At 48.1% G+C, this 12083-nt stretch overlaps 1 protein-coding gene across 3 annotated transcripts in view; it reads left to right on the top strand.

Annotated features, from left to right (window-relative positions):
* Positions 1-12083, top strand: part of SRGAP2 (SLIT-ROBO Rho GTPase activating protein 2) — a 92454-nt gene that overhangs the window by 64268 nt on the left and 16103 nt on the right. For all 3 annotated transcript variants that reach the window (XM_085044355.1, XM_085044357.1, XM_085044356.1), the window contains 7 exons: positions 1829-1859; positions 2522-2582; positions 4801-4878; positions 6449-6583; positions 7876-7981; positions 8538-8762; positions 11766-11845. In XM_085044355.1, coding sequence (XP_084900481.1) covers positions 1829-1859; positions 2522-2582; positions 4801-4878; positions 6449-6583; positions 7876-7981; positions 8538-8762; positions 11766-11845 — 716 coding nt within the window. The remainder of the gene's footprint in view (positions 1-1828; positions 1860-2521; positions 2583-4800; positions 4879-6448; positions 6584-7875; positions 7982-8537; positions 8763-11765; positions 11846-12083) is intronic.

The following is a 12083-nucleotide window of genomic DNA, read 5'->3' on the forward strand; positions in this document are numbered from 1 at the left end:
TCAGAAAAATGCACTGATTTGGAGTCACAGAATCCCAGAATGGTTCGGGTTGGAGGGATGTTGAGGGTGAAGGGACATGCCAGTGTCACCCCTGCCATGGCAGGGACATCTCCCTGTCTCAGGGTGTTCCAAATCCCATCCAGCCTGGCCTGGGACACTTCCAGGGATCCAGGGGCAGAAATATTACAAACAAATTCCTTTTCCTGCCCTGGTGTGTTCAGTGCAGATCAGGAATAGGATGGGAAATTGGAAGAAATTCCTTAATTTTATGCTGTGACCCAGAGAATATTCTCCAAATTTGGGGTTTTTCTAACCAAATCCCTGGTGCTGGGGGTGAGGTGAGCCCAGGGACTGTACAGTCATTATCCACAGGGTTGAGGACCATAAATGGGATCATTGGAATTTCCCAATTGCTGCTCTGGATTGCAGCAGGGAGGAGAATAAACCTTTCATTTCTAATCAGCACCAATCTTCTGGTGAGGCTTTTGTAAAACATAACAAATCTCCCTCTCTGAACTGATGGATTCAGGGGGCTGTGCTGGGCAGGGGGTTCTGCAGCATCCTGCCTCGTTAACAAAAGGAAGGTGATTACCACCAGTGTGGAGTCATTAGTGCTGTTCCCATTCCTCACAGCAAAGCAAAACTGACAGGTCCTAATTAGACCCTGACATCTGTAATAATAAAATATTATTCATCATGAAACAATTTTAAATATCAAAGGATCATGCCCGCTCCCAGTTATAAACCCACCTTATTGTCTGTGACAGCCCATGGAATTGGGTTTTTTAAAAATTTTTTTTATTTTCCATTCAGTGTTTTTGATTTTTTTTTTTTTTAATTACAAAAGGAATTTCCCCCAAATTAACACGTTGTGGAGGCTTTTTAAAAATCACACTTCTAATCCCCTTATTTATAATTCAGCAGCCATCTGCCCTGGCAGGGAATTGGCTGGAATGATGCATTAAGGCCTCGCTGCCATTATCTCCCTCCCTTCATTTTTACAAGAAACTAAAGGAATTTTAAACCCCAGTAATAAATTTTGAGGGGAAAACCCTGGCAGAGCAGAGCTTTTTTTCCCCCTGTTTTTCTGCCATTAATGTCTACTAACATCACCAAATGAGAGCAGACAGAACAGGCTTAGCCTGGCTGGTGCTGTGCTGGTGTTCCAGGGGGTTTTGTGTTATTTATTTATTGGAAATCTTATCAAAACTGTAATAAAGACTCCAGCTGTTAACAGCACAGTGGGAACCAGCCTGCTCCCACCTGCTCTTCCCTGTGCAGTTTCTATCAAACTTCATCTCCAGCAAGCAGAATTCTGTCTGGTTGGAATTAAAATGTCAGGAGGAATCTCCTGTCAGAGTTTCCTCATGTTTCATGGAGGGTTTGGAGTGATTTAAAGTCCCTTAAAATCTTTCTGGAGTTCCCTAAATTGGATGAGACTCTGGCATGATGGTAGACTCGGATATCTGGCTGCTTCCCTCCTCCAAAATGTGGTTGGGGATGCTGGAGGAATGAGCTGGTGATTGTTTTTGGGGTTATCCTGGAGTTTGGGGTTATCCTGGAGTTTGGGGTTATCCTGGAGTTTGGGATTATGCTGGAGTTTGGGGTTATGCTGGAGTTTGGGGTTATCCTGGAGTTTGGGGTTATGCTGGAGTTTGGGGTTATGCTGGAGTTTGGGGTTATCCTGGAGTTTGGGGTTATCCTGGAGTTTGGGGTTATCCTGGAGTTTGGGATTGTCCTGGAGTTTGGGGTTATCCTGGAGTTTGGGGTTATCCTGGAGTTTGGGGTTATCCTGACTGTTCTGCTCTGTTTTTCCCTCCTGGACCAGCGGCAGGCGCAGCTCCACCGTGAGGAAGCAGGTAATTAACACTTCCCCCGCTAATGAAGCAGGGATGTGCTGTGGGAGGAGGAGGAGGAGTGGTGGAGAACAAATGTTTTTATTCCTCCCTGCCTGTCTTCTTTTCATCTTGCCTGAGAAATCCCCCAAACCTGGATCCAGCCTCGTTCGTTTTCCATGACAAAATTTAAAATCAGTTTTACTCTATGTTTTAACAGATCTGGAATCAAAAATCCCAAACAGCCTTGAGCTGCTTGGACTGTTGGGTTTATGGGATCCACACTGCAATTTCTGTGTCCTCATTCCCTTTATTTCCCCTGGAAATCCCACTGTTAAACCTGAACTGCTCCCTTTTTGGGACTTGGTGTAATAAAGATTTACAGAGCCAGGCTTTGTGTCCCTGGCCTTGGGGATAATCTGTGTTTTTTGGTACCCAGTGAGCTAAAATGTGGTTCTTGGAGATAGGGAGGACCCAAAATATCTGGTGTTGATACTGCAAGGTTAAAGCTTGCCTGGGAATTCCAGTTCACACAGTCTTGGAGTTTTTAGGATCTGGGGAATAAAGAGCCCAAATTGTGATTTTGGTGTGCAGAGTCAAATAAGACATTTCTCATTTTTTATTCTTTTTTTTTTTCTTTTCACTCTCCATTCTGCCTGCTCTTCCTTACATCCCTCCCTGGGCAGGATTCCTCCCAAGCCATTCCCCTGGTGGTGGAGAGCTGCATCCGATTCATCAGCAGACACGGTGAGTTTGGATGTTTCCATGAAAATGTGGAATATTTCCATAAAATGGAATTAATAAATTGGAATAAAACGGAATTCCCTGTGGATATTTCCATAAAACAGTGGTCAAAGCCTTGTAAAAGATGCTCAGAGTAGCTCAGGACATGTTATTTGTGCAGAGGCTGCAGCAGGAAGAAAATGTTTCTGATTTCCAGGCTGCATCACTGCTGTTGTGTGTGTGATGATTTTCCCAAATAGCTGACCTTGCAAATGTTGTTCTTCCAACAATATCCCTTTATTCCTTGGAAAATGAGTTTCCCATCCATGGATACCACTTGTGCCTCCCCTGCACTCACCTTCCTTTGAGCCTCAAGTGTGACCTTCAGCACCAACAATCATCCTCTTCTCCAGGAGGAGGAATACTCTGAATATTCCAACGTGGGAGGTCAAGTAGTGAATTAATTGTTCACTTAGTGCCACAGCGAGCTGATTTATGCCTGCTTGGAGGGTTGACCTCTGCCAGCCTTGAATGCTGTACATTTATTGTCATTTGTTTTCATTTTTAATTGATGTCATTTGTTAGGAGTGTGTGAAACAGCTGTTAATTAACACGGGTGGGAAGAGGTGGAATTTATCTTCATTAACCAAGATGCAGGTCCTGTTTCATTTCCATTTTACCAACCATAATCTTGAGTCCTGTTCTCATCATCACTTGCAAGAACCAAGTCCTGTAATCCTTCCTAAAGGATAATATCCATAATTGGATATTTGCTGGAAAAATCATTGAAACAACACCGAAATGGGAACTGATGAGGGACAAACTGTGGCCATCAGGAGATGCTGATTGCACTCAGATCCCACAACTGGCTTAGATTTTTCAGCAGACTCGACTAATTCCTCCCCTGAGTGTCAGCCCAGGGTGTAAGGTGCAGTTTGGAGTCAGAAATGTGCATTTTGCCCAGCAGTCCCAGCAGGACTGACACAATCCCTGACGCACTTCCACTCAGGGATGGATTCTGCTGGAGCTCTGACATTTCCAGGCGTTCTGCTGCGTGGGTTGGGGATGAATGTCGTGTTCACTGCTGCTCTGGGAATTGTTCCTTGGCCCTGGAGCTGAGTGTCACAGCAGAGCCACACTGCTGAGGTGTCACTGCCAGGAGATGGAAACGCTGGGAGAGCAGGAGGGAAAGGCCAGAGGTGCTCTCAGGAGAGTTTATGGCTGGAAAATGTTGTTGTGGCTCTGTGGTTTGGGGTCTGGAGGGGCTTTTTGAGGAGGGGCTGAGGTTGCTGGGTTTGTACAGCTGAGACACTGAGAGGAAACTCATCAGGTGCTCCCTGAGCTCTGCTCTCTGTGACAGGGACAGAACTAGGGAACAGCTGGGTGAGGGGAGATTCAGGGTGGATTTTGGGAAAGGTTCTTCCCCCAGAGGGTGTCAGGCACTGCCCAGGCTCCCCAGGCAATGAGCACAGCCCCAGAGCTCCAGGAGTGCTTGGAGAGCACTGCAGGGATGCTCAGGGTGGGATTTTGGGGTGTCCTTTGCCAGGAGCTGGACTGGAGCTGGTTCCCTCCCAGCTCAGGATATTCTGTAATTCCATTATAAATGACACAAAGACAGTGCAAGGTTCATTTCAAAGTCCACAGTGCAAATGCAGGAGGGAAATGAGAGTTGATTTCCCTCACTCCTGAATTGCTGCTCACCTCACACAGCCCAACACCGCCATTCTGAGGGGAGCAGATTGGCACATCTCACCTTCCTAACTGGCCCTAATGACATTAATGCTCACTTTTTAGCAGGAATGTCTCAAAGCCAGTCCTACCCCCTGGCTCGGGGCTAATTAAACACTTTACTCCCAGCCTGCGCGGAGCTGCTCTTGGAAAATAAACATTTTCCTCCTGGCATTGGCCATATTTTACTCCTGGCTGACCCATGGCTGCTTTATGACTTCCTCTGGGTTGTAAAATCCTCTGGGGATCCTCCAGGGTGAGAGATAACACGACTGGCTGTCAGAGCCCTGCTGCTCCAGCCGTTCAGAAGGGTTAATAATTTTCCTGCCCGTGCTGAATTCTGGCTTTGCATATTCTGTCCGTGCCTGGGCATCTCAGGGAAAGGTGGCTGTCAAACCAGCATCCCTCTGCCTGTGTTATTTTTCCTTTATTACAGGGGCTGTAGCTGCTGAAAGTGCCTCTTGTTTTGTCTAATCTGCCTTCCCTTGTTATCAGCATCTCTGTTTTCTCGCAGGTTTGCAGCACGAAGGAATATTCCGAGTGTCTGGGTCTCAGGTCGAAGTGAACGACATCAAAAACGCCTTTGAGAGAGGTAAGGAAGAGCTGGGAATTACTGCCAAGTGTGGATTTGTGTAAACACTCCAGAATGGCCTGCTCTGAGTGCAGCTTGCTCTGTTTTGTTGCTTTGATTTTTGTGTTTCCTCTCCCAAACGCCTCCCCGGCGCTCATTAACCTTGAATCCTCACTTGTTTGCTGTTGTGCTTTGTACCCCGTGGAGTGGCTGTATAATAAACACCCTGGATTCAATCTCCTCTCATGTCTGATAGCTTATTGATTGTTTGCAACACTAAAGGACGTCGAGAATTTCATTATGAGGTGTAACTGCAGTTTCCTCCCCTCTCCCCCAGCTCTTTGTGTGCTGAGGAGGATGAATTTCCATGTTCTTTCCATGCTGTTGGGGCACAGCTTGGCTACATTTATCCTAAATACCAGCGAGGGAGAGAGGAAATTTTCAAGAGAGCCTTAATTCGACGTGGCTTTTAATAGATTTGATTTTTTTTTCTCTGGGAAGAGCCGTTGCCTACAAAGGCAGGGAGCAGTTGGGAGCCTCCTGACTCATCAGCTCCTTGCTGGGCTGTTCTCCCTGGCAGAGCAGGTTCAGAGGATCTGCTCCTCAGGCAGTCCCTGCAGCCCTGCCTGGGTCACTGGCAACAACAGGCCTTGTGTTAATCCCTGCAATCCCAAAGAATGGGATCAGTGTTTTTCCCTGCTGGCTGCTGCAGGAGGAGGGCAGGCATTAATTAGGCACAGCGAGTTTATTTGGCTTTTGGGGGAGAGAGGAGTTGAATGAGCGACGTGGGGGAGATGGGGGTGATGTCACCTGCCTGCAGCTCCATCTACCTGAGAGCTGAAATCCTCAGCAGCAGGGGAAGCAGAAAACTTTATCATAATAAGGAAAAGGCTTGCTGTCAGAATCAGATATTTTAAATAAAAAAATATATTAGGATAATATATTATCCCAATATAACCAGCTTGGGATAATACTTCTTCCATGCAGAAATGAAAAAGAGGATTTTTTTTCCCCTTCATCTGTAAAACCTGTGATCTAGAGAACTGCCAAAGTTAACAGTAAGGTCCCTGCAGTTTATTGCTCCATCCCGAGCCCTTGGTGGCAGTTAATATCAGGGATAATGCTCAGCTTTGGAGTGGCCCATTTATTATCCTGCGTGTTATTAAGATAATAGGCAAGCTTTGGTAATTTCAGTCACATAATGGATATATATAGCTTCAATTTGAGGATTGCCCCATCATTAAATCTAATTATGGCTGATAGGGAGTTTTCCCTGGGGAACAACTCCTTAAGTGAGCATCTTCCCTTCGGTAATGCAGACAAACCGTGGTGGATCTGCAGCAACAAATTGTCACAGAAACTCTCCCCACACCCCATTCCCTGTGTTGGTGTGATGCTCAGGGGCCTTTTGGGTGTCCCTTGACCCACCTGGTTCAGGTGTGTGATGCTCAGATGCTCCTGGGTGTCCCCAGCATCACCTGAGCTGCAGCTCTGAGTTTGCTCCTGGGAGGTGCTGGAGCTGTGATGTTCACACCCAAATTTTATCCTCCAGTATTCTGATTTCTCTGTTTTTCCCTCCTTGCTCTGAAAGGGGAAGATCCCTTGGCTGGGGACCAGAATGACCACGACATGGATTCCATAGCAGGAGTCCTCAAGCTCTATTTCCGAGGCTTGGAGCATCCCCTCTTCCCCAAGGACATCTTCCATGACCTGATTGCCTGTGTCAGTAAGTATATGGAGAACTGGAAAGAAATAGGATTTATTTTTCTCATCCCCCCACTTCTCTTTCCTCCCTTTCTCCTTTTTTTCCTGCCTCCAGAAGGAGCTTTTTGGGGTTATTTTGGCTGGGTTTGTGTCGCTGTGCTGATGTCTGTTAGCCAGTCTGGGTATTCCCTTTTCACAGCCATCCTTGCTCTGAAATGAATGAACAAGGAGACAGAAATCCATAAATTCTGAGGGCTGTCTGATGGGGTTTTGTGAGGCAGGGCTTTGTGACAGGATTCCTTTAAAAGAGAATAAAGCAAAAAACCCTCACTTGTGTGAAATAATCTCGAAGAGCTGTCACCAGGAGGTGTCAGAAATGCCCTCTGCGAGGCAGGGATCACCAGCAGGGTTCCCTGCCTTGTGTGCTTCCCCTGGAACCTCTGCTGTGTGCTGTCCTGAGCTGACAAGGTGCTTTTTATTCACATTCCTTTTAGCTTCATCCCCACAAGGGACCATCCAGTGCTCGAGAATATCAATCACCAGGGCACTCACAGCCGAGCTGTTCACCTTTTTCGTGGTTTCTAAAGGTGCTTCTGCGAGGCACAGGCTTGTTTGTGGTTTCTGTGTGTGAACAACCTCGTTTTTAAATGGCCTGGCTCTTGCTACATCCCCCAGAGCTGAAGAATGATTCCATTGTCCAGGCAGAGCAATGGCCTTTGCAGGGGCAAAGAAAGATCACTGGGGAAGATCACTGAGGAGATAGATAGCTGCTGGAATGGCCTGTGGGTTTGTGCTGCTGATAAATGCATTTACAGCCTTTGAGTCACGTCGTGTGGAGAAGTAAAAATCCACTTTTCCCCCAGTGGGTTCTCCCCTCTGAGCTGATTTATGCTGCCCACCTCTTTCTCAGCCAGCTCCTGCACACTGAGCCTTTTGCCTCACCCTGCAGCTATGTGGATGTGAGTTCCTTTTTTAAACACCCACCTTTGTGGGCCTGAAAGAGCCATTGTGGCACAGCCCTTGGAGCAGATGACATCCATCCAGAGCTCCCACGCTCGGCAGGGACTCACAGGGAGCTTCTCACGTGCTCAGGGACCTGCAGTGCCACAGCAGGTTGTGCAGCAGAATTCCCTCCTGCTGCTGCTGCTGCTCTGCTGCTGCCCAGTTTGCCCAGTACAGGGCACTGGTGTGGCTGTGGGGGAAATGGGAAGGTGACTCTGGTGCTCTCCTCCTGCCCAGTTTGCCCAGCACAGGGCACTGGTGTGGCAGTGGGGACAGCAGGAGGGTGACTGTGGTGCTCTCTCTCCCTTCCAGCCATGGATAACCTGCAGGAACGAGCTCTGCACGTGAGGAAAGTGCTGCTGAACCTGCCCAAGACCACCCTGATTGTCATGAGATACCTCTTTGCATTCCTCAATCAGTGAGTACCCTCAGGAGCACCAGTTAAACTATTCCTGGCTGTAAACATGGAATTATTGAGGCTTCCATCACCCCAGGCTCCTCCAAGCCCTGTCCAGGCTGGCCTTGGGCACTTCCAGGGATCCAGGGGCAGCCACAGCTTCTCTGGGCACCCTGTGCCACGGCCTGCCCACCCTCACAGGGAAGGATTTCTTCCCCAAAATCCCATCTAACCCTGCCCTCTTCCAGTTTAAATCCATGCCAGGAGTTACCTGCTGTATCTCTGGGCTGCAGGTGGGCTCTGAACAGCGAGAGAGAGAAATAAAGTCAAATATTAAAAGTCAGCACCCAGAGCTTTTCACAAAGTCTTGAGCTTTCAAACTCCCTTTGCAGTTTCCCTTTCATTTCTCTGTAAATCCCATCAGTGCCTCATTTTTTTACCTGAATCCACATTTGTGTCCCAGAAAGCCCAGAGCAAACCTGAGCTCAGCTGTGTGTTCTGCAGCTGAGGAGGATGATGATGATGATGATGATGATTTCTGCCTCTCACCCTCCCTCCCACTCGTGTTTTTTTGCAGTTTATCTCAGTTCAGTGAAGAAAACATGATGGATCCCTACAATCTGGCCATCTGCTTTGGCCCCACGCTGATGTCAGTGCCAGAAGGCCACGACCAGGTCTCCTGCCAGGCTCATGTCAATGAACTGATCAAAACCATCATCATCCAGCACGAGAACATCTTCCCAGGAGCCAGGGAGCTGGAGGGCCCAGTGTACAGCAGAGGTGGAAACACAGAGGATTACTGGTAAGATGGAAATCTCTGGGGAGGGAATGGTGGATGTTCACCCATGGATTGGGGTGCTGCAGTCCTGTGCTCTGCATTGGCTAATTTGGGACTGCAGCATCTGGCCCAGCCTCTCAGAAATGTGTTTTATGGAGGCAGAGATGGCTCTGGGATCTCTGGAGAGTCATTGACTTAAAAGCAGTGAGCTGGTGTAGAGTAGCTGTTCAGTTGTCAAACCTCCCTCACTTATCTCAAAGGGCAAGGCTGTGGAGGGATTTTCTTGGATGTTCTGCTTTGGTAGCTGCCAAAATCAATCTCTTTTTGTTGGTTTTTTGGGGGTTTTTTTTGATTGTTTTTTTTTTTTTTTTTCACTCCTCCTCTTGCCTTTTTTCCCTGCCTGTCTGGAGTTCCTCTCCATCAGACACAGAGGTCACTTGCAGCTGAACCTCCGAGGCTGTGGCACAGTTTAATTTCCAGGGCAGCCCTGCTGGAGGGGGAGGGAGGAGGCAGGAATGCAAAATCACCATTTCCATGCAGCCCAAAGCTCCAGAGGCCCAGCCTCGTGCTCAGCCCCAGAGGCACATCTGGAAGCAATTCCTGCAGAGCGGCTCCTGTCATCTGGGCTGGAAAAGGGGGGAGGAAAGGAGGGCTTTGCTTCCCTCCTGGCCGAGCTGATCCCTCCCTCTGAGGATGAGGAATGTTCAGTCGTGTCCTGCTTCCCCCCTCCCGGTGCTCCTGCTCTCCTCCAGTGCTGTGGGAAAGCCAGGGATTATTTTCGTGGAGTAAAATAAATAGGTTTTTTTACATGGAGTCGCTGTGGTGACAGAGCAGGCCTTGTTTCCCTGGCTTGTCCTGGAGCTATCAGATCACTCCACGTTTCCAGGCTCCTCCAAACTCACTGCTGTGTGCAGAGGATTTGCCAAAACCTCCTGGAAATTCTCTTCGTTTCACCCCTGGCTCTGATGTTTTTAGCTGATGTTACAGCTGAAAGAATTGTAGGGAAAAAAATCCCAGCTTAATCATATTTATGACTTTCAGGAAACACATGAATTTGACCAAGAGGTTTTGTGCTGTGAGGTGAGGGGAATAAAGGTGTGCTGTGTTGGGTACCTTCAGTTTGGTGTCACTGCACAGGAGGGGATGGGAGGCACAATGTCCTGGAAGATATCAGGGGTGGCAGGGAAGGAGATTAGGGATAGATGGATGGATCAAGGATGTGTCTTGGAGTATCCTGAGGTGGAAGAGACCCACAGGGATTAAATCCAACCCCTGGCACAGCTCCAGCCCTTCTCTGGGTCTGTCCCTGTCCCTCCAACTCTGCTGGAGAAATTCCTCGATTTTCACTGTTCTTTGGCAGCAAGTCACCCTCAGGGCTCTCTGGGTGACACCAGTGCTTCCCAGAGCAGCACCTGGGGCTCAGATTGGGCAGGAAGGATGGGTTTTTGGGTGGAAAAAGCTGCTGGAGGCACGGCTGGGAGGCACGTGGGCTCTGCAGGGCTGGCTGGGCGCGACATGACTTCACAGTCTGGGTGAAACCTTAGCCTCGCTGCTGCTTCCTCCCGGGGCCTCCAGCTGGCTGCAGAGGCTTCTGTAAACTTTATTAAAGAGCAGAAAGGCTTTGCAGAAGGATGGGAAAGGTGGAATTGCTGAGGTGCTGACTCGGGAGGTGCTGGGCAGCCTGGTGGTGTCCTGTGGGTTGAGCTGAACGAGGCACCAGAGTTAGTCAGACGTTTCTCCTTTTTTCTGATTTCCTTTCTCCTTTTTCTGATTTCCTTTCTCCTTTTTCTTATTTTCTCCTCTTTCAAAGAGCACAGGAGGTAGATGGCCAGGGGGAGAGCACCATGTTCACTTATTTTAACCACTGCAAAGCCAAAATGAGGGATGGAGTTAAATCCTGTGTGAAGAGGATTAAAAATCCCCTTTAATGAGTCACAGTGTGAGAGGGCAGCTGAGGAGTTTTGTGGTGTAGAAAGAGCAAGCATTGGTTTTTTAGCCCTTTTTTTTGCCTCCTGAGAGGAGCAGGCAGAGCTGCCAGCTGGCTGCAGCTCTGTGGAGCTGCTTGGGAGAGCCAATGGATCCTCTTCCAATTTCCTTTTTGCTCCTGTCCAGAGGGAGCTGCTCGTGGAGCTTCCTACAAAAACATAACCTTTGGTTGCCACTTGTTGTCTGTTGATCCTTTCAAAGCTTTTCTTCGTGCCAAACATAAATGAGTCCTCTTGGTAGTTTAGGTGCTCTGGAATCTTTATTTACAGGCAATTAATTGGGCTGTGGGAGCTGTTGAGGGAAATGAATGGGACATTTAAGATGGTGATAAAAGGGATGCAGGGAGATGACAAACACAGACCTGGAAATATCGTTATAAATCGAGGAATAATTTCCCCCAGGAAGGTGCAGCTTTCTCATCAGCCATCTAATGAGCTAATTAGAGCAATGGAGAGTGCAGCCAGGGGAATAATCCTGGCATGGCAGGGAGGAGCTGGACCCAGCCTGGCACTGCTGTCTGGCTGCTCAGCATCTCCAGAGGTCCAGGATGTGAAGTGAGCACTCCAAAGGGGTCACCAGGATGTTTGGTTTGGTTGAGCAAATAAGAATTCAGCTTGGTTTTTACCCACAGTGACTTCAGCACGTGCAGATGTGTCTACAGAGTGTCTGCTGCAGTGAAACCTAAATATTGACTCGTGATGGGGATGTTCCCAGTTAGATCTGATGGTTTTCTAGGATGTTCCAGTTAAATCTGGTTGTTTTCTAGGATGTTCCAGTTAAATCTGGTCGGTTTTTAGGATGTTCCCAGTTAAATCTGATTGTTTTCAGGATGTTCCCAGTTAGATCTGGTTGTTTTCTAGGATGTTCCAGTTAAATCTGGTTGTTTTTTAGGATGTTCCCAGTTAAATCTGGTTGTTTTCTAGGATGTTCCCAGTTAAATCTGGTTGTTTTCCAGGATGTTCCCAGTTCAATCCAGTTGTTTTCCATGAGGGATCTCCACTCCCAGCAGTGTAAAGCTGTCCCTGTTTCCCTCTGTTGCAGTGAAAGTCCTCACGGGGAGAGAGCTCTGACAGAAGATTCAGTGCAGGACGTCACGGCTGAGCATCACACCAGTGATGATGGTATGGCAACTGGGGGAACTGGGGCAACTGGGGGAACTGGGGAGGCTACAGGGAGGGCTGTGCCTTGCAGTGGGAGTTTCCAGTTCAATCCATAGTGGAGTTAAAATCAGAACTCTCCCTCTGAACATCTCAGGCGACATTCGAAGCCAGAAAATAAAGAAGTGTAGGATCAGTGGGAATCTGTAGGAATTACCTGACAGTTTGGGATGTGTCCTTCTTTCCAGGGGTGTCTCAGCAC

The sequence above is a fragment of the Lichenostomus cassidix genome, unplaced genomic scaffold (assembly GCF_008360975.1).
Source record: "Lichenostomus cassidix isolate B80296 unplaced genomic scaffold, HeHo_3.0 unassigened_scaffold_chr26, whole genome shotgun sequence".
In the NCBI taxonomy this organism is placed as follows: Eukaryota; Metazoa; Chordata; class Aves; order Passeriformes; family Meliphagidae; genus Lichenostomus; species Lichenostomus cassidix.